The sequence below is a fragment of the Podarcis liolepis genome (genome assembly GCF_965112155.1).
Source record: "Podarcis liolepis genome assembly, chromosome: 4".
In the NCBI taxonomy this organism is placed as follows: domain Eukaryota; kingdom Metazoa; phylum Chordata; class Lepidosauria; order Squamata; family Lacertidae; genus Podarcis; species Podarcis liolepis.
The window spans coordinates 27,380,849-27,401,975 of NC_139558.1; the positions used below are offsets into that span (position 1 = coordinate 27,380,849).

The following is a 21,127-nucleotide window of genomic DNA, read 5'->3' on the forward strand; positions in this document are numbered from 1 at the left end:
GGCCCACTCAGTTCTGTGAGGAGCCGGGCCGTCCTGGCAGTCGAGCCGCGGTTGCTGGGCTCTAACGCACTCCAGCAGCAGGCTGCCTCATTATTCCTCTCTCAGGAATTCGGCCGGCATGCATATCTTTGGTATGGGGAAGCTAAAATCTGTCAGAGTTTTATGAACCACATTCTCAGGAAGAATTTGTAGAGAGTCTGGGAGAAATGTAAAAGTCTGCTAGAAAGGAAAACACACCTTTATGGTAATCACCCATCGGAGCAATTACAGTTAAGAGAGTTAATATGGATAGACAATGGGAATTGCTGGACTTTGCAGAACCTAGACTGAAACCTACGGAGAAGTTAAGGAGCCATGTTACGGATTGGTTACAATACCACCAGATATATGATACGTTTAAGGTAGATTTTTTTTTAAAAAAAAGGGTTTTCAGACCAAAGCTCACAATTTGAAAAAGAATGGTTACAAAATAAGGATAAACATTTGTCTAAAATGTATAATTTCTTATTAGAATGGAAAACAAATGACAAGCTAGTTACAGCATCAATGAAACACTGGGCAATAGATATAGGTCACAATATAGACCTAAACCTCTGGGAGAAACTTTGGAAAAGTGATCTGAAATTTCCTGCGTGTTATTCTCTGAAAGAGAACTATTTAAAAATAATCCATACATGGTACCTAGCTCCCAGTAGGTTGGCTAAGATGTATAAAGCAGAATCAGCTATGTGTTGGAAATGTAAAGTAGAAGGAACCTTTTTCCATGTGTACAGTAATAATGGGCAAAGAATTATAACAGGCATAGGGAAACTCGGCCCTCCAGAAGTTTTAGAACTACAACTCCCATCATCCCTAGCTAACAGGACCAGTGGTCAGGGATGATGGGTACTGTAGTCTCAAACATCTGGAGCACCAAGTTTGCCTATGTCTGAATTATAATGAGCTGAAAAAAATGTTTAAATTTACATTCCCAAAAAAAGTAGTGTCTTTTTTGTTGGGAATAACCCAGACACAAATTCCCAGGTCCCGGAAAAGTTTATTTATGTATGCAACAACAGCAGCCCGTGTTTTGCTGGCCCAGAAATGGAAAGTGAGTGAGGTCCCTTGTAAAGAGGACTGGCAACTTAAGATGTTAGAATATGCAGAACTTGCAGGTTTAACCCACAGAGTAAGAGAGCAAGAAGAACGTATATTTAGAGAAGAGTGGAAAATATTTATTGAATATATGGAAAATAATTGTACACAGCTCAAAATGCTGGCGGCATTAAAATAAATGCAATGGAAGGAGAAAAAGGGAAGTCACTGGATGTTTCAAAGTTTGAATTTTTAAAAAATTGATATGTAGAAAAATGAAAAAACTCTCTCTCTCAAGACAGCCATACCTGCGGCTATATTATTCAATCCCACCAAAACTGAGAATGAAGCTCGGTTGATACTCCTAATCTCCACAAACATGGCTACTGCAAGTGGCCAGAGTAGAAATGCAATTCCTAGCATCCAATTCATTAAAATTTGGAAGACATTAGCATTATTGAAGATAATATACGGTATTAAGCTCGGGGAAGGAAGATCTATAAATCTGTTTCTTGAGGAATAGGAAAGATTTATGTGTTATTGGAAAAGAAATTACGAAGCGTCAGAAGCTGGTGTTCAGAGAATATGGCTCTTTTCACTAATACAACTGAATAGATTTTGATTCATGACCATATAATCAATCAATAGAAAAGATTATGCAACAGCCTTGCGTTGTGCCTGGACTCTCTTTAAAACTATTAAAAGAAAAAAGTGAACAGGGTATGCTAATTAATCAAAGCAAAGACAACTCAAGGAAGGCTAAACTACAAAACAGAAGGGGTCAAAATACACACACAGCTGTGAGGAAAAAACAATACTGTACTCCGGAAGCAAAAAAAACCTAACATGCCAGGAACAGGATGAGTTAAAACTTCTTTCTCTGATGTGCTTGTCATTTTTACTTGCAGGGATTATTTTCTCACTTTGTTTATAGGGAAAGCATATAAAGGCACTTGGTGCATGCCAGCTGAAGTGGTAACTTCTCAGGATTTTATCACATACCAGGCCAATAACACACAACACAACAGGCCTTCACACTCACCTCTCCCACAGTAGATCTTCTCTAACGGCTTCACACAAAAGTTGTCCTTTCATGTAGGCATGTGTACTGCTCACAAAAGAACAGATTGTCTGAAGAATGTTCTTTGCATCATTCATGCTGTCATCACTGTATTCAACAGCTAGGAAAATAAATTCAGCTTTATGTTGTTCCGTCAAAGCATCAGCATTATTATATAAACAGAGAACAATGGTTATGCTACTATTAAAAACTATTAATCTCACGTGGCTCAGGTGTGGGAATGGATTTAACAGCCCCCTCACTCTTCCTACCACCAGCCAACAGAGGGCTACATCTGAAAATTGATTTGACTTTCAAGAGTACAGACAAAAAAAACCCTCACCCCCCCAAATCATAGCACTCTCAAAAAGAGTCCCCAACCCAAAAGTTATGCCTTATAAATGTGCACACAAAGCATACACCTAATTATGACTTTATGGATAGTCCATCTCTACTCAAAGGAGCTTTCCTTACCTGATCTGTATCCACTTCGTAAGCAAAACATCCTAAACTGATCAGGTGAGAACTTCTTCAGGAAATCCTAAAGACAAGTGAAAAAGAAATACAAATTAAGCTCTAGCTCTCCTTATAACCAACAGTTATAAGAGGGTCATAAAGGACATAGCCTGTCATGGAAAATAGTCTCCATGACACTGCAAAATCCCAGATTGCATGTAGTGGTCAGAGTGTTGGGCTAGGACTTAGAAGACCACAGCATCTCAGGCTGACTTACCTTGCAGGGTTGTAAGGATAAAATGGGGGGGAGGCAGGCCACCTTGAGCAACTTTGAGGAAAGGTGTGATAGAAAGGAAATCATCATCATCCAGCCTTCAATACTCACATGAATTAAATCATCATCATCATCATCATCATCATCATCATCATCCAGCCTTCAATACTCACATGAATTATTTTTTTGCATACAGGGCTGGGATTGCAAGTTTGGGACAGACCTTCCAGTTTACAACAGGAAGACCTTCGTTAACAAACACAATCCCAAGTCCTTCCACACACCTCAAAGCTCCCGACCCTCTGCTATTATATACCTCATAAAGCGGATTATATCAAGGCAGACAGCGATGCCCGTTTCCACAAGCACATATTGCGGCAGAATCTGACAAGGAATTTTGAGTTTTCACTTAAAGTGGAAAAACCCAAGCTTCTAGTTTTCATTTAAAGTGAAAAAAACAAGCTTCTAGTTCTCACTGCTGCAGGAATGTCAGAATGCACAGAAACACAGGGCGGCAAATGGGCCCCATGTCCGGGGATGGAATTTAGGCACCTGCATGAACTACAGTCACTTCCTTCTGGCTATGTACCTCCTAGTTACTGCCTGCTAAACTTCCCCCTAGTACCCATTAGTATTTCACAAAATTAAAAATGTAACCCAAATTTTACAAAAACACAAAGAGCAGGTTCAGAATAAAGTGAATTTTGTGTGTGTATCTAAACACATGACATGTATCTGCCTCATTTTACAGTCTGAGTGAAATATCTGAGTTTGGCTTCCTAGGTGTAAGAAACGCAGATACTCTCACCGCTCAATATTAGACAATATCCTGTCTTCCGCGCAGGACACAGAACAATATAATATACTGTTAACTGTTAGCAACTTAAACTAAACTCGGGGTGAGAGTATCAGGAAGGAAGACTCAAAAGAACAAGCACAGCTTGACAGACACTATTCAACTTGAGTCCAGAAAGAGGGGGGAAACGACGCCTGACTAGTCCTTTGGAATCTGTTCATTCCTAAATGTGAAGGAAGACAAAAGGAAAGCAGTCAATGCTGCAGATTTTCAGGGGGGATTTTTCCACACGAGAGTTTTCTCATGAATAAACAAGAGAAAGTCTGGGTCAGTGGACTGAAACTCACCTTCAGGAGTTTATTTTTTTTCTTTAAGATCCGTGAAGAAAAATTACCCATCAATTACTATGCCAACTAGCCCATCCAAAAGATTCCCCCAGTTACAATATACAACTGATTTGCGAAGGACATACAAAAAAATCCACAGGCAAACAAAATGTCACCTTTGCGTTCCAAAGAATTTATCACGATGTCCTCTTCCCAACAACATGGAGGCATTTTTAAAGCTAGCATGGTGGACAAGATGTTAGCCTTGGGCCACGCTGGCTGAGGCGGAAGGAGCTGAAGTCTAAGTACATCTGGAAAACTATGCATTTTCCCACCTCTGCTTTACACTTCCTACCGCTTGTTTACTCAAGACAGCAGGCCTGTTAAGTTTAGTGAAGCTTACTGCCAGGTACGCTTGCAGCCTTGGACTGCTAACCTGAACACAGCTGGACTCACTGCATTGGATGGCGCTACACTGGACCTCAAAGTTGTTGCAAGGGAAAACGATGGCCTCCTCTGAGCAAGAGCTGGATATAAATGTTGTTAGACTCAACTCCCACCAGGCCCAGAATCCCATGGTCAGAAATGATGTTCTAGTCCAACAACTAGAGCCCAATGATCCTCACCCATCCCTGTAACAAGTAACACTACATTTTAAGATGCCTGTTAAACGGAATGTTTTGATGTGGAGTGAAGAATCATGGATACTGTAGAATAACCTCAAGGAGGACCCCAAGGATTCCTTGGAGGATGAGTGCAATACAACTACAATAGATATACAGAGCCGTGTTCTCTTTGATACCTGTTTAATCCTCCGTCATCTCTGTTTAGACATAAATTCATGAACCAAAGTAAAGGTAAAGGACCCCTGGACAGTTAAGTCCAGTCAAAGGCGACTGTGGGGTTGCGGCACTAATCTTGCTTTTAGGCCGAGGGAGCCAGCGCTCGTCCATAGACACTTTTCCAGATCATGTGGCCAGCATGACTAAACCGCTTCTGGCGCAATGGAACACCGTTATGAAAACCAGAGCGCATGGAAACACTGTTTACCTTCCTGTGTTTTCAAACTGCAAGGTTGGCAGGAGCTGGGACAGAGCAACGGGAGCTCACTCCATCGCTGGGTTTCGAACCGCCGACCATCTGATTGGCAAGCTCAAGAGGCTCAGTGGTTTAGACCACAACGCCACCTGTGTCCCTCTCATGAACCAATGAAGCTAAAGCAAGTACAGAGTCAGAAGTAGAGCTGGGTGATATATTGATATATCGTCCAAAGCCGTTTTGAATTTCATATCATGATACTGTTTTCATAATTTTTGACTTGGCAATATTTTGAGTGTGTGTGTGTGTGTGTGTGTGTGTGTGTGCACGCTATACAAAATTCACAATCCGGGGAAAACTGTGAAGCCAGCCAATGTCTCTACATAACTCCATCCTTATTTCAGACATCCTAATATCACGATGCTTAAAAGTAAAGGGACCCCTGACCATTAGGTCCAGTCGTGACCGACTCTGGGTTTGCGGCGCTCATCTCACTCTATAGGCCGAGGGAGCCGGCATTTGTCCGCAGACAGCTTCTGGGTCATGTGGCCAGGATGAATAAGCCGCTTCTGGCGAACCAGAGCAGTGCATGGAAACGCCGTTTACCTTCCCGCTGGAGCGGTCCCTATTTATCTACTTGCACTTTGATGTGCTTTTGAACTGCTAGGTTGGCAGGAGCAGGGACCGAGCAACAGGAGCTCACCCCGTTGCGGGGATTCAAACCGCCGACCTTCTGATCAGCAAGTCCTAGGCTCTGTGGTTTAACCCACAGCGCCACCCGCGTCCCCTATCACGATGCTTAGCTCATGATATATCATGATGATGAAAACCAGATATGGCCCAGCCCTAGTTAGAAGATGGCAGTGCTCTTCTGCATTGAGACTGCAATCCTAAATACCTGGGACCAAGTCATCTTGAACGCTATAGGACTTGTGCCCAAGTAGACATGCCCAGGGTGGCACAGGTAATCTTGAATATGAGCTGGGCCAGGCCTCAAGCATTCCTCCATCACACCCTCTGATCTTAAGAGCTTCTTCTTCAAGCTTCTTCCTGCACAGGCCAAATCCACTGAGAGGAACTTGATTTTTAAAAAACCCAAAAAACACATTCCCGGTGGTGGCAACTGTTCAGAGGATTCAAGTCAAATGGAAGCGTGCGCCAGTTTACAATACCTTAATGGTAATGTAGTTTTTCAGTGACTTTGACATTTTCTCACTCCCTTTAACATGCAGGTGTCCTGGAACGACAAAGGCAAGATGACTTTGCTTTATTTTCTGAGCAGAGTTTTTTTAAAAGACAAAGACAAGGTTACATTATTTTTCAGAATAGCAGGAGCTAGAAAACAGTAGACCAGAGTCTATTTCACTCAGTTTGTTGTTCTATATTAAGGAACAGAGAGGAACAAGAATTTTTAAAATATTAAAAACAGTGCTGCTATTTCTGTAACTGATTTGGTCATGTGCCTTGTAACTGCTTTAGGTTTAAATAGTTTGCATATTAATGTAGGGTTTTCCAGATATTGAAGCAAGCAGGGTGTAATATTCAACTAAGCAAGCCTATTACCATTACTCAGCGCTAGAAGGAAAGGCCAATGTTTTCATTTTCGTTCCCTATTACAGTAACTAAAATATTCCCAAACACAACTAGCCCTTTAATTTGCAGCACCACAGATCAAAATCCCCCACCCCCAGGAAATTCTTCAACTAAAAAATTAAGGAACAATCCCAGGGCCCTATCCCAACAGAAACAAATGGGCTGATACATATGGGCTTTGTTTCATTTGCTATACATGGAGCATTCATAAAACTGGGCCCAATTTTATGGAACTTCCTTCCAGCTGAGGTAACACAGTCCACCTACCCCTGACCCCAAAACCTACCGAAGACTTTTAATCCAGCAGGCATTGTAACTTAAGCTTGATTTAATAGTTTTAACCAATTTTCACCTGTTCGGTATTGTATTTTCTGTATACCACGTAGGGACTATTGTAACCAAGTGGTATATACCGTATTTTTCGCTCCACAGGACACACTTTTCCCCTCTTAAAATCTAAGGGGGAAAGTCTGTGCATCCTATGGAGTGAATGCAGGGGGGAGACAGGCAGGAAAAGCCCCCAAGAGCCGCACACAAGTTTCACGCAGCTCTTGCGAGCTTTTCCCCAGGAGGGAGAAGGGGGCAGTCAGTCCCTTCTCCCTCCTCGTAGAAAAGCCCACAGGAGCCGCGCGCTTCTTAAAGAGTGCTCGGCTCCTGTGGGCTTTTGCAGGAGGTGGGGGAATTGCCATAGCTGCACACAGCCTCTCCAGCCGGGAGAGGTTGCGCAAGGCTAAAGAAGCCAAGGCAGCGAGCGCGATCCATCCCACTCACTGCCTTGGTTTCTTTAGCCACGCTTCTTTAGCCACGCTGGAGAGGTTTAGCTCCCGGCTGGAGAGGTTGCGCGGCTATGGCAGAAGCCAAGACAGCCAGCGGGATGGATCCTGTTCACTGACTTGGCTTCTTTGCTCTTTGGGGCTGGGGAATATTATTTTTTTTCTTGATTTCCCCCTCCAAAAACTAGGTGCGTCTTGTGGTCCAGTGCGTCTTATAGAGCGAAAAATACGGTAAGCTGTTTAAACAAATCAATAATATTATATAAGCAAAGTGCCACTTTCAAGCCCAAGATGGCTTCCAAGGACCATTTTACCTCATTCTTTTCTGAGAAAAGGCAGAAACAGAAGGAAACCCTATCCATGGACAATACTTTGCAACAACCGCACAGCATGGCTCCACTGGGGCCTGTATGTGGCAGGAAGTCGTGAATGACCACAGCACCACAGCATGTGTGCGGGCATCGTGTGTGACAATCTGCACACGGCTTTCACACAATTTCTACATAGAAGTGTGCTAGAAACATATACTGTGTGAAGTGATTCTTAGGTTTTGTTGTGCACCATTGTACTGTTAAACACACACACACACACACACACACACACACACACGAGAGAGAGAGAGAGAGAGGGAGAGAGAGTTGTGCATTTTCTCCATCAGCTCCTTCTACAAATATTTCAAGAGAGGCAAGCAGTCTTGAATAGAGTCCCATTAATGAGCTTGCCCAAACTCTACAATCTGTTAAGGAACACTCAAAAGTTATTTTCTGAAACTCAATAATAATTGCCTATGAATAATTCACATTAAGTTATGGGAAGAAGAAGAAGAGGAAGAAATCAGTTAATGAATGCAACATGCTAGCTTTCACAATAGCGCCACTGAAAGGTAGAGATAAGTAAATTAATCAGATACAGGTAATCTGAACACCCAAATAGCACTCTACATCATTCGAAGCATGCACGTGTAAGAAAGTAATTTTTAAAAGCAACGTCTTAAACATAATGGAGTGAATATCTCTAGTAGAAAAATTCTGAGTCTTTCAGCATTCTGATTTACAATATTAAGGAGGCTGTTGCATCCTAAATATATATACAGTGGTACCTCGGGTTACAAACTTAATTCGTTCCGGAGGTCCATTCTTAACCTGAAACTGTTCTTAACTAGAGGCGTGCTTTCACTAATGGGGCCTCTTGCTGCCGCTGTGCCACCAGCACACAATTTCTGTTCTTATCCTGGAGCCAAGTTCTCAACTCAAGGTAACTCTTCCAGGTTAGCGGAATTTGTAGCCTGACGTGTTTGTAACCTGAGGCATTTGTAACTCAAGGTACCACTGTATATATATTATAGGAACAGGGAAAACCATTAATCAGAAATCATGACTCAACTCTGCAAAAAGAGTAAAAATGGTTTGAACCAGGTTGACTGCTTGTTGAAATTTCACCATTTGGGTATTTATTTGTTTCATACTGTTAAGAGAAAAGGTAGTACTGAGATACTTAAAAGCAGCTAAATCTAAAGCAGTATCAACAGGCTTAAAATAAACCAATGCCTAGGATAAAAACAGACACACGTGAGGCAACTCTTTTTCAGAAGACTCTTTTTCTCATCAATTCATGCGCACATTTTATGAGCAAAACTATTCTCCTTACTTTTCCCACTCCAATAAGAGATGTGATGTGAAAATATCCCAGAATGCTCCTTCCTAATATCTGTGGTAGGACAAAGGCCTCTGGGGCCCTGATCTGGTAACGTCCACATGAAGAAGGACAGGGATATGTAATTCCCCTTACAGAAGACACCATGCTCCCTCTCTCCCTTCCACTCCCCTCAGAGGGCCAAATCAAATGTCATGTGCCCCACCCGAAGACTGCTGAAGAACACTTCTAGGAGGAGAGCTTCACACAGGAGGGCACAACGGCCTCCATCTTGAAAACCACGAATGGAAAGAAGTCCACCTAAGAGGACTTGTCCGCTTTCTTCTCCCCACCAACCACAGCTCCCAAAAGGGCTATCCAGAGGGTTGGGGAACTTTCCTGAGCAATGTGGGAAACAGCATAGGGAGGGCAGCACTGAAAAGGTGACCCAAAATCAGGCAGAGGAACTTGTAGCTCCATTCATACAAGGTTCCTCTTCAAGATTTTGGGTAAGTTCCCACAACCACCAACAGCTCACATCCTATCCCACACTGTTCACTTGGGTCCTCCAACTTCAAAGAGGCATTAATGGGGCTATAGAGGGAGGTTCAAGGGTGCCTTTGAGAGGGTCTTTTGCTGCAGCTCCCAGATAGCGGAATCCTCTCCCCAGTGAAGTCCACATAGTGCCATCATTAACTTTTCTCTTTTCCCAGGCAGCTGGTGGTTGATGTTGATTTTGCTATTTCTTGATATTACTTTGCTGCTGAAGATCTGCTGCTGTTTTATTGGGTCTGTTCTATGGGTTATTGTATGCCTTTAAATGTAACATAAACAAATTGTTCTTCTGATTTGCTTTATGATCTTAAAATTTTGGGAGTTTGGTGACTCCTTATGTTGCAACTAATAAACAAAATTGATATCCTTATTCACAGCTCACAGGATCCAAGTTCATGTTTGTACTGAGCTCAGACTGCGAGTCAGTCCAATTGCACAGGCCACTTCTATGCTGCCACGGTTGATCCCTAGTAGGAAGATGGCTTGGAGAGGCTCCAAAATATTGCGCTGACTCATTCAGAAAAACCCAGCATAAACTTACACACAGTAGTGCAATACACAAGCAACTTCTGTAGTCTCAATAAGCAAACTGTGTTTGTCATGCATTGAGAGGTAACAGAAGAACAGATACAGAGCATCAAAATTAAGTTACGACATGGGGTAATTATGTTCATTAAATGTTACCTTTAAAAACTTGATTTTGTCCGGAACGGCGTAACTGAATGAAATGGAATGCTAGGGACGTCAAAAGCAAAAAAAAGGTTTATTTAAGCACTTACCAGAGTGTAGAAAATAATTTCCCCATTGTTCACACTGATGATAAACTTCACATTGAGCAATTTCGTTTTCGTGATGAGGAAATGCAAGATCGATTCCACCAGTGTGGATATCCAAATGTCCTCCAAACACCAGACTACAACAAAAGCAATCAATGAGTGGGAGTTGTGGGGGGGGGGGGGAGAAAAAAGACAGAGAAATACATTCCTGTTACAGATCAGTAAAGAGAAGAATTGGGAGCCAACTCTGGAATTTATTCAAACCACTGCATCAGCTTAAGTTTATCATACAAGGAATCATCTATATATAGGTTTTCTATTAGCCAAATGAAGTGTGTGTGTGACATATTCTTTGATTTATTTTTTTCAGAAGCGCTGAAAAAAAGCACTGTATTTGTGTTCAATCCACAGGAGCAGATCAATAATGGCACTTTAACCAATCTGTTCCGATCTCACTCCAAATAAGCAGAAAGATTTTTTAAAACATTACAAAGCAAAGCCAGTTTAAGAGGAGCACCTTGCAAAGTGCGTTTTTCCAGGATTCTAAGATTGATTTCAATTGGCCGTGGTGTTTTTTGCAGAATAAGAGCAACAGAGGGACAGTATGTGCAGCGAGTTTTTCCTCCTATGCAAGAAGTCCCATGCATCCCTGGTATGCATCAGCAAATGTAGTGTTTTAACAAGGCAACCACCGTTGCAACCAGCAGCAATTATGCACAAGCGTTTCAATAAGGCAGAAGCAACTGCAGCATGATAGTTCTGGATGTCATTCATTATTGCCAAATTAACCAGCAAACTGAGCTCCGTTAACAAAGTGTTTGGAGTTCAATACAGTATGAGGTGCCTGTTCTCTGCTCCCTTGCACACATATACAGTGGTACCTCGGGTTACATAAGCTTCAGGTTACATACGCTTCAGGTTACAGACTCCGCTAACCCAGAAATAGTGCTTCAGGTTAAGAACTTTGCTTCAGGATGAGAACAGAAATCGTGCTCCGGCGGCGCGGCAGGCCCCATTAGCTAAAGTGGTGCTTCAGGTTTAGAACAGTTTCAGGTTAAGAACGAATTAAGTACTTCACCTGAGGTACCACTGTAAAGGGATGGCATTAAATTGAGCCACTTACTTGAATGCTGCAATACTTCCATTTACCTCTAGATGGAAGTGGCCTTACCCTTATTAAACACTGTAATCTCAGCCCCAAAGAGTTTAACTGAGACAGCAGAGGAACTGCAGCCTTAGTCCATCTTCCAGATTGTCAAAGACTACCTATCTCCATTGTCTGTCAAGACAGACTGAGGCCAACGGCAATGACACTGATCATTATTTTATATTGCTTATAGATATTTTATCGACTAAGCGGTTTACAATTGGTTCACAGTAAAGAAAATATATTTAGCCAAATGCTTCTTAAAACTTTTGAGTGTTGAGGACTACTGTACTTGTTCTGGTCCCTTGTTTTCCATGAACTACATTAGAGGCTGTTTTTGAAATAGCTTCTGAGTTGAAGTGCTTTGGGGGCCCCAATCCAGCTGAACTGAACAGACAGCATGAAGTGGAGAAGAGGGAAGCACTGCTAGGTCTACAAAGACTTGTCCTAGACCCCTAAGACATTCGCCTACCTGTCACCTAAAAATGATGTCACCTTGTGTGTTCCAAGTACAGATGCACAGACTGTAGGAGCTGCCATTTTGTTTGACATTCACCGCCATAAACTCCAGATAAGTCAAGAACCTCCTGGATCAGGCCAATGGTTCAGGATAGTTCAGTATCCTGCTCTCACAGGGGCTAACCAGATTGCTTGCAGGAAGCCTAAAGTCTGCCAGCTTCTCTCTCTGTTTCTACTCTGGCTTTGCAGACTGCCTAAAATAACATTGTACAGTCATACCTCGGGTTACAGAAGTTTCAGGTTGCTTTTTTTGGGTTGCGGATTGCCGAAACCCGGAAGTACCGGAACGGGTTACTTCCAGGTTTCAGCAGTCGCACATGCGCAGAAGCGCTAAATCACGCTTTGCACATGTGCAGAAGCGCCAAATCGCAAAGCGTGTATGCGCAGGTGCGGGTTGCGAACGCATATCCCGCACGGATCACGTTTGCAACCCGAGCGTCTACTGTAAACCGCAGTTTAGGAATCACCGGCTTGGCTCCCCTGTATGATCACTGCATCTCACGTATTGGTGTGCCCTCCTGACTTGCCACGGCGCATCGAAGCAAGCGCAAGATGTGGGCTACAAAGGCAACAGTTGTCACTGCCTTCAGTTTGCAGCCCTTCCACTCAGAAGAGCTGTCCTTAAAATGTGATTTCATTATTTGCTTTCTCCCCCAAACTGCAATTGCCATTAATTGTCACTTATTAAAAAATAAAACTGTTTTCAACAGAAACCCTCTGCGATTCACATGTCAATCGCTTTCTAATGCATGCTCATAAAAAAACAAGGACGAAGAAGTCCAGACCGGCTGACCTTGATATCGTTGAACACTCAATGTGCCAGCCAGGCCTTCCGTTCCCCCAGGGAGAACTCCAGGATGTCTCTTGAGGTTTGGCTGCCTTCCAAAGAGCGAAATCCTTCACGTTACGCTTATCGCTGTCGGCTGCCAATAACAAGGGGTGACGCATTAACAAAGATGCTCGGAATGAGTTAAGTGTGTAAAAGAGATCTCTGCTGTATTCTGTAAGTAATCTGGACAGCTTCATATGTCTCACCAGCGTGTCTCAAGACCTGCCACTAGGCCTTAGGCCACTTTCAGTGCAATTTTAAAGGCCAAATATTTGGGGAGCGGGGTCACCTGAGGGGAACATCACAAAATCACAGCAGCGGAATCAGAATCATAGAATTGTAGGAGTTGGAAGAGAACTCAAGGGACGTCAAGTTCAACCCCCTGCAATGCAAGGAATGTCAACACATGGTCCTCCGTCCAATTTGAAACCATACTGGACCCTGCTTAACTTTGCAAATGGGCTAGAAGTTTTATGGCTGCACCACTAGGAGGGCATCTCTGTGGGAGCTGTCAGTTTTTGTTTTTAATAAAAATGGACAAACATGGGTTCAGGGGTTGTCCAGAGCACCACAGTGATGTACTTATGGAAGCAGCTGGAAATAACTTATACAAATTAAATTTAAAACTGGGGGGTCACACAAAAGACCCTTTAGGAGCCAGATGCAGCCCATGTGCTACAGTTTAGCACCCCTGGCTTACACTGAACCAAGTTAAAACAGAGCTACTAGCTTCCTTTCTATGTATTATATACTTTTTGCATAGAATACATACAAAGCCTCCGTAATTCATGCAGAAACCAATACAGCTTTTGTTAACTTACCTGGTTCCTCTTGGGTGTCAGGGTAAACCTGCGTTAGCTTTCCGTATCTGTCTCCCCTAGAACGGACATCAAAATAAACATTACCTGTCGGAAATAAACAGTTTGGTCTTATTACAAAGATGGAAGCGATTAGGCCTACTGATTTAAGGCGTGGCTGATTTAAGGCCTAGCCAATTTAAGGGTAGCCAATGTAGTGCTCTACAGAAGTTGTTGGACTACAATTCTCATCATCCCTGAAGGCTCCAGCAGGCTGGAGCTGATGAGAGTTGGAGTGCAACAATAGATGGAGGACACCCTGTTGACTACCCTTGGATTAAGGGGAAACTCTACACCTGGGTTTCCCAAACTTGGGTCTCTCTCCAGCTGTTTTTGGACTACAATCCCCATCATCCCTGACCAATGATCCTGCTAGCTAGGGAGGATGGGAGTTGTAGTCCAAAATCATCTGGAAACCCAAGTTTGGGAAACCCTGATCTACACATTCCTCAATATTTATGCACCCAGCACACCACCACACAGGGTACTGAACAGTGCCAGCAACCATGAGATGGTACCCCTATGCTGATCACATAGACCAAGCAGGCTGCATGTGGAATCATCTGGCAAATTAGACTGGCCCAAGGTCACTCAATGAACTTCCTGGCTGAGTGGGGATTTGAACCCTGCTCTCACAGGTCCTCGTTTGCCACTCTTAACTACTAGGCCACAATGGCTCAAAGTTAATAGTTGCATTAACTCTGTATTTGCTATTCAGCAGCTGGACAAAATGTAATCAAGGCAACATGAAAAAAACAGACACCAAAAAATGTCTTCTACGCTAATTAACATGCAATTGCATTGTTCAGAAGATTTACCTTTCGATGTTGCATAACCGTGCCCGCTAGCAATGATCTGTTGTATAAAAGAAATGATCTGAGGAATATTTTCAGTCACTCTCATATATATTGTAGGAGGTAGAACCTGAAAATTTAAAAGAAGTCACCAGCTTTGATTAATAAATGTGGACTATCAGCAACAAGTTTAAGTGTTACCTGGTCGATAGAATAACAAAAAGAACACCAACTTCGCAGGAAACATCAACGAAGTTGGGGAGACATAGGCAATTAGCTCAACAGACCAAGGAAGAGGTCCACCACTGCCCAGGCATCTTTTCCAACAAATAAAAGATGTCTTCCCTATTAAAGGAAATATCTGTACCTTTAAAGCATCCATGTCTTGCTTGAAGTCCTCTTCATAAAAACGAGCAAGAGACACTGGTGATATGCCCATCTGTAAGAAAGGAGCGCACAGGGAAATTTGTTTGATCTGTTAATAGCGAACTGAAGGAGGGAAAAGAAATCCAAGGTAAAACCAATAAGCCACATTAACTGCTAGCCCGAAGAGCACAACAATCTTACATATCAAGGGAGAAGGGAACTGATCTTTTTTGAGGGGAGGGAGGGACATCCTTCATCTAAAGGTAGCTTCAATTTCAAACACAGAATTAAAAATACCCCCATTCATAGTCAAACAGGAATGACAGGTGACAGCTCTCCGGAGCCCTGACAACAACAAAAACCCCAAACGTTCAGGGAAATTCCTTGAAGCACTTAATACTATTACTCATTTCATTGAGATAAAAGAAGATACAGTTCTAAACGGGCCAAACTAGACTAGTAATGGAGAGATATGCCCCCCTGCCCCACAGCTCACCCACTTGTTTTGATTACTGTTTGGGGCTCTTCCGTGATTGCTTTGAAGCCTCCATAGTTGCTTTGAAGCAGGAAAGTGGGAGAGGAGCTGCTTACACTAGTGTAAGCTGCTCCCCTCCCACTTTGCTGCTTCAAAGGGAGCCAGGGAGGAGGGAATCCGCTGCAGCTTCCCCCACCTCCCGGAGAGCCCGCAGAAGCCGTGAGCTATTTAAAGGGGCTGCGCGGCTTCTCCTGGCTTTTCTGGGAGGTGGGAGAAGGGACTGATGCAGCCAGTCAGTCCCTTCTCCCTCCTGGGGAAAAGCCCGCAAGAGCGCACGAAGCTTGTGTGCGGCTCTTGGGGGCTTTTCCCGCCTGCCTCCCCCCTGCATTCGCTCCATAGGATGCACACACATTTTCCCTTGCTTTTTAGGAGGGAAAAAGTGCGTCCTATGGTGCGAAAAATACGGTATTTTTTGCTTATGTTTTAAAAAGTATTTTTCAGGACTTTGGATCTTCCCCTTCAGAGCTGGTGGGAAAGGAGGAACTATGAGCGACAAGTAAAAATGTTAAGTACAGTATGGACGAAAGCTTGGTGGACCCCCCCCCCTTATGGTACAAGAGGCACCATACGTCAACAACTCAAGTTACGACATTTAAATGTTCCAGAAATTCCCAGCATACAAAAACTGAGCTGCTCAATGCCAATATATTATGCCAAATGTTAGGACAGAAAATTGGGCAGAGGAGGAAACAGAAAAAAAATTACTGAATTGCAAGGATAGAACTGGTTTAACTGCATTTAGGTAGGTTAGCATTTGTTGCCATGGGGCATCTGGGTAGAATTGTGACAGATAACCGCAAGAGAAGCTTTAAAATGTGATAATGATTTCCAGTCCTTGTTAAGTGGGAATCCTGGTTATTATTTATTAATTTTAAAAGTATACCACAGTACACACACTCTCTCTATACATATGCATATAAATCTCTAGTGGTTTACACAAAAGCTATTAAAAAATGACAATCACTACCACCAATAAAAGTTCCTAAAAATGTGGTAAGAACACAAAATTGTATAGCACAAAGAAAAAAACAAGCATTGTGCAAAACAAAATAAACATTAAGAAGTCCAGGAAAGTTTAGGTCAGGCATCCCAAACTTGGCCGTCCAGATGTTTTGGGACTACAACTCCCATCATCCCTAGCTAACAGGACCAGTGGTCAGGGATGATGGGAATTGTAGTCCCAAAACACCTGGAGGGCCGAGTCTGGGGGTGCCTGGTTTAGGTGAACATAATCTTAAAGAAGTATTCGAAGGTATTGCTGTTTCTGCCTCACAAATAACCCAAGGATGGGTGCTATCGCCAAGAAGGCTCGCTTCTTAAGCATTGTCAACAAGTAACCAAGTGGTCACAGAACAACTGGCAGGCTCTCCTTTGAAGATCTTAAAAGATTGACTTGGTCTGTACCAGGGGAAGCAGTTTGCAGAATATTCTGGTTCCCAAAGTTTTAAATAACAACAACCACACCCTTCTGAACATGGCTCAGTAGCTAATAGCCACTGCACATCTTTCAACACTGGTGTAACATGTATATAGCTTCGTGTCCCACCAAGCACTATAGTCACTGCATTTGGTGCTTGCTGCAGATTCCAAACCAGGTACAAGGGCAGCCCCACAAATAGCACATCACAGTAGTCTAATTGTGAGGTTATCCATGCATAAACTACTGCAGCAAGGCTATCCCTCTCCAGGAATGGTTGCACCAGTCAAAACTGGCAATATGTGTGCTTAACCACTGATGTCACCTGATCCATCACTAGTGACAGTGATGGATCTCAGAGAAATCCCAAAATACACACTTCCTCCTTCAGAGGCATTCCTATCCAGCGCCTTCATTCCTTTATCACAGCTAACACTGCCACAGCTGCATTACTTTAACAGAGGTTAAGGTAGGAGATGGAAATTTACTTCAAGAGGGACAGGCATGGGGACAGATCTCCTAACTGCAATTGAGAGAAGCCTCTCTCTTGTTTGGCTGAGGCCTAGCAGAACTTTTCACCTATAAAAAGATAAAGAGAGTCTGCAAATCTCCCAAATTTTGATCCTGCCATTACATTACATAATACAGTCATACCTCGGGTTACAGATGCTTCAGGTTGCGTTTTTTGTTTGTTTGTTTGTTTTTGTTTTTGTTACGGACCTGCCTAAACCCGGAAGTACCAGAACAGGTTACTTCCGGGCTTCAGGGGTCGCGCACACGCAGAAGCACTAAATTACACTTTGCGCATGCGCAGAAGTGCCGAATCGCAACCTGCACATGTGCAGACGCACCGCTGCGGGTTGCGAACACTGCGGGTTGCAAACGTGAACCCGCACGGATCACGTTCGCAACTCGAGCATCCACTGTATCCGTTTCATTCACAGCCTACCTAGACTGGCTATAATGCAAACAGTACAATACAGCACATTTGTAAAATCCACTGGATTATGAACCAAAAAGCAAGCTGAACTATATATACACTTACCTCACTGGCTCTCTTAATTATTTTGTCATCTATATCTGTAATCCCCATCACCAGGACGACTTCCTTTCCAAATATCTTTGTCAGTATTCTTCGAATTATATCAAATTTAACATAGGAGCTGAAAGAGAGGGGGAAAGGCACATGTATTACGGGCCTCAGTCGGAAATGAAACAGGTTGGTTTTATGTTAAGTAGACATACTGAAGCTAGGATTTTATTTTTTGCTTCAGAAGCCTCAGCAGAAAGACGAACACCTTGTTAAAGCTTGAGGCACAGTGACCCGTCATATTTTGGATCTCAGAAGTGAATTTTTCTCCATGCCAGGCTGACTCTCCCCCCCCCCTATCTTTTCTTCCAAGCCTCACTTGGGTGTATTTAACTACACTTCTTATTCTGCAGGATGCTGATAGCTTGCACTTGGCTAACTCCTCAGGGTTACAATTCTATAGTATTCCTGCTCTCTGCTGAAAAACAGCTTGATGCTAATGTACTCATAAGAAGAGTATCTACTACACAAAGCAAGAGTCTATATTGAAGCCGGCTGGTGCAGAACCAATTCCGACAAAAATAAATGAAATTTTAGCATGTGAAGGCTTACCAAGCATGCCCAAGGTGTGCGTGGTCATAGACAGTAGGTCCACAGCTATACCTGTGAATAAAATTAAGATCTACTAAAAAAAACACCAGAAGGCGTTACATAATGATCAGTTTCGAAATTCACATCAACCATTACACAGTTGAGTAAGGAGGGTGAAGCACATGACCTCTGAACCCACTTTAGGCACAGTAGGGAAAACTAATTCGGGCCCCCCCCCCCCCCGGAAAAAACCAAGTCTTTGTTAAGCAAACAATACAAGCTTCCTGGACTTGATCCTTGCCCACGCTCCTTAACTGCTGCCTCCTCTGTCAAGTTTGCCTAAAGCTTTCTGTTATTCTGTTCCTGGCCTTGCCTTGTTTCCCAGAGATACCCAACACCTCGATTTCCCCATTTTTGAACTCACACCTGTTCCATTCAGTGTCCCTGTTCTCCACCATGTCTCAGCCTTCTGCTTACTTGCACATCTTCTGAGATATTCCTTCCCTACCTCTCTCAAAGTCTGTATCCATTATGCCATGGTGCAATTCTGGTTTCAGCGTATAGCTGTGAGCCGGATTACTGAGCAAGACTCCACAAATAAATCCTATGCACACCTAATTGTAAGTTCCATCCAACTTACTTCCACATAAAGCACCCAAGGATTGTGCCACAACTTTTGCTGGTTTTTAATATTTAGGTAAAGGTAAAGGGACCCCTGACCATTAGGTCCAGTCGTGGCCGACTCTTGGGTTGCGGCGCTCATCTCGCTTTATTGGCCGAGGGAGTCGGCGTACAGCTTCCGGGTCATGTGGCCAGCATGACTAAGCCGCTTCTGGCGAACCAGAGCAGCGCACGGAAACGCCGTTTACCTTCCTGCCAGAGCAGTACCTATTTATCTACTTGCACTTTTTGGCATGCTTTCGAACTGCTAGGTTGGCAGGAGCAGGGACCGAGCAACAGGAGTTCACCCCGTCGTGGGGATTCGAACCACTGGTCTTCTGAACACCAAGCCCTAGGCTCTGTGGTTTAGCCACCCACGTCCTAATATTTTAATATTTAGCTAGACCCAAATGTACTGCATTACTAATTACTAGCTCCCCTGGGAGCTTAGTTTCTAACAAACTGAAACATCTCAAAAGGTGAGACTTTTCCCTCTTCACTGCTGGGGGTGGGGGGCGGAGAGGAATCCATTTTATTTATCTATTTACCTATTTATTATTTACCTATCCATTTTATTGCTAGCTATGAAGGTGTCCCGGCAAGGGGGGGGGGATAAATTAAAAGGAATAGGAGCACAATTTTCTAAGTATTCTAACCAAGTCACCACATCCGCGTTTCGCAGGATGAGAGGCTCTTTCCTTCTGCTCAGGCTGTTGTACGCCTGGATCCCGCTGTCCCGGCCCGCGGGCTTGATCCACTTGGTCCCGCGCTCCGGACCACCGCTGCACCTTGCTCTCCGGGAAGCGACGCCCAGAAGATGCTTGCCTTCAGCAGCTGAAGCACCTTCGCCGGCTGATAGGCGGAGGAGGGCCAGTCTCCCATAACGCCTGAAACCCAGACGCGGCGAGCAGGAGGAGGAGCAGCCGGCGCCGGCGCGCCAAGGAACGAAGCAAGCGCGAAACATGCTCCTCGACGGCGGCCCCCGAGCCTGTTTGGGGCGCTTTGGGTTTGGTTTCCCGGCTCCTCTTTACAAATCAGCTGCTTGGCGCCCAGGCCAACAACGCCACGGGCTGCGGCACCCGCATGGTCGGGCTGCAGAAATGCAATGAGGAGGCAGCGCGCCTCCTCCTTGGCGTAAGGAGGGCGGCGCTGCGCGGGCGCCGGAACCGCTCGGAAGAGGAAAGGGAGACGCGCACAGCCTGCCGCGCCTGTAGCAACAGCCGGCGCCGCCTGTGCGGCTACAGCCAGAAAACCCAGCAGGAAAAGGAGGAGCCTTCTCTGCCTGAAGATGGGAGGGGAAAGCGGAGGGAAGGAGGCAGCATTTGGGTTACTCGCCGCCCTGGTTGCAATAGCTGTCGCATTCCCTCCTCTCGTCTCTTCTTCCAAATCCCCTTCTCTCCCGGTTCCCACCGACCTTGGAAATAGCGCGACCGTCCTTAGCAGATAAAAGTATAGCTTCCGATGCAATGCGTCCTTCAAGGAGACTGAATTGCTGGGAAAGGGCGCCTGAGGCGCGTAGACTTCCTTCCTCTCCCTCGCCCCGCGACTTCCTTTTTTTTGAAGTTGGTGGAACGGATCTGGTTAGCACCGTAAAATGTAAAACCCCCGGAGAGCTCCGAGCGCGGGCGATGGCGACAGTTGGTTTTAGCACTAGCCTCGCTCCCGATCTACAAAGAGCAAGGTTTCCAATCTGAATGAGCATCGCACGGCAAAGTTATTAAGAGGAACCAGGATCTTAATTTTTGGAGTCATTTTTTTTTTTTTTTACAAAGTGCAAGGTATAGGGGAGGGGGATAAATTTGAAAGAAAGTGTTGTTGTTTTATTTTTAAAACCATAAAATATAATTTTATTTATCGAAATGAAGCAAAACCTACAGTAAGATGGGAAATAAGGCACTCGCTCTCAGTGGAAGACTGAATGGGCAGCTGACAAATCATGTGAGCCTCAGAAAGTGTGTTATTTGATTACTGCGGTACTTATTACTGTATTGCCTTGTAATTATAGGAGAAAAATTAGCCAGGATTCCTA

At 44.0% G+C, this 21,127-nt stretch overlaps 1 protein-coding gene across 2 annotated transcripts in view; it reads right to left on the reverse strand.

Annotated features, from left to right (window-relative positions):
* The window catches only part of CARS2 (cysteinyl-tRNA synthetase 2, mitochondrial), a 31,431-nt gene extending 11,120 nt beyond the window's left edge, over positions 1-20,311 (reverse strand). Inside the window, exons 1-11 of one of the 2 annotated variants that reach the window (XM_083501232.1) lie at positions 19,755-20,311; positions 18,460-18,510; positions 17,863-17,980; positions 14,867-14,938; positions 14,524-14,629; positions 13,670-13,753; positions 12,813-12,942; positions 10,357-10,490; positions 6,197-6,261; positions 2,609-2,675; positions 2,117-2,255 (exon numbers count right to left, since the gene is read on the reverse strand). In XM_083501232.1, coding sequence (XP_083357358.1) covers positions 2,117-2,255; positions 2,609-2,675; positions 6,197-6,261; positions 10,357-10,490; positions 12,813-12,942; positions 13,670-13,753; positions 14,524-14,629; positions 14,867-14,938; positions 17,863-17,980; positions 18,460-18,510; positions 19,755-20,062 — 1,274 coding nt within the window. In that variant the 5' untranslated portion in view covers positions 20,063-20,311. The remainder of the gene's footprint in view (positions 1-2,116; positions 2,256-2,608; positions 2,676-6,196; positions 6,262-10,356; positions 10,491-12,812; positions 12,943-13,669; positions 13,754-14,523; positions 14,630-14,866; positions 14,939-17,862; positions 17,981-18,459; positions 18,511-19,754) is intronic. The other variant, XM_083501233.1, reaches the window with a different exon arrangement.
* Between the last annotated feature and the right edge of the window lie 816 nt (positions 20,312-21,127).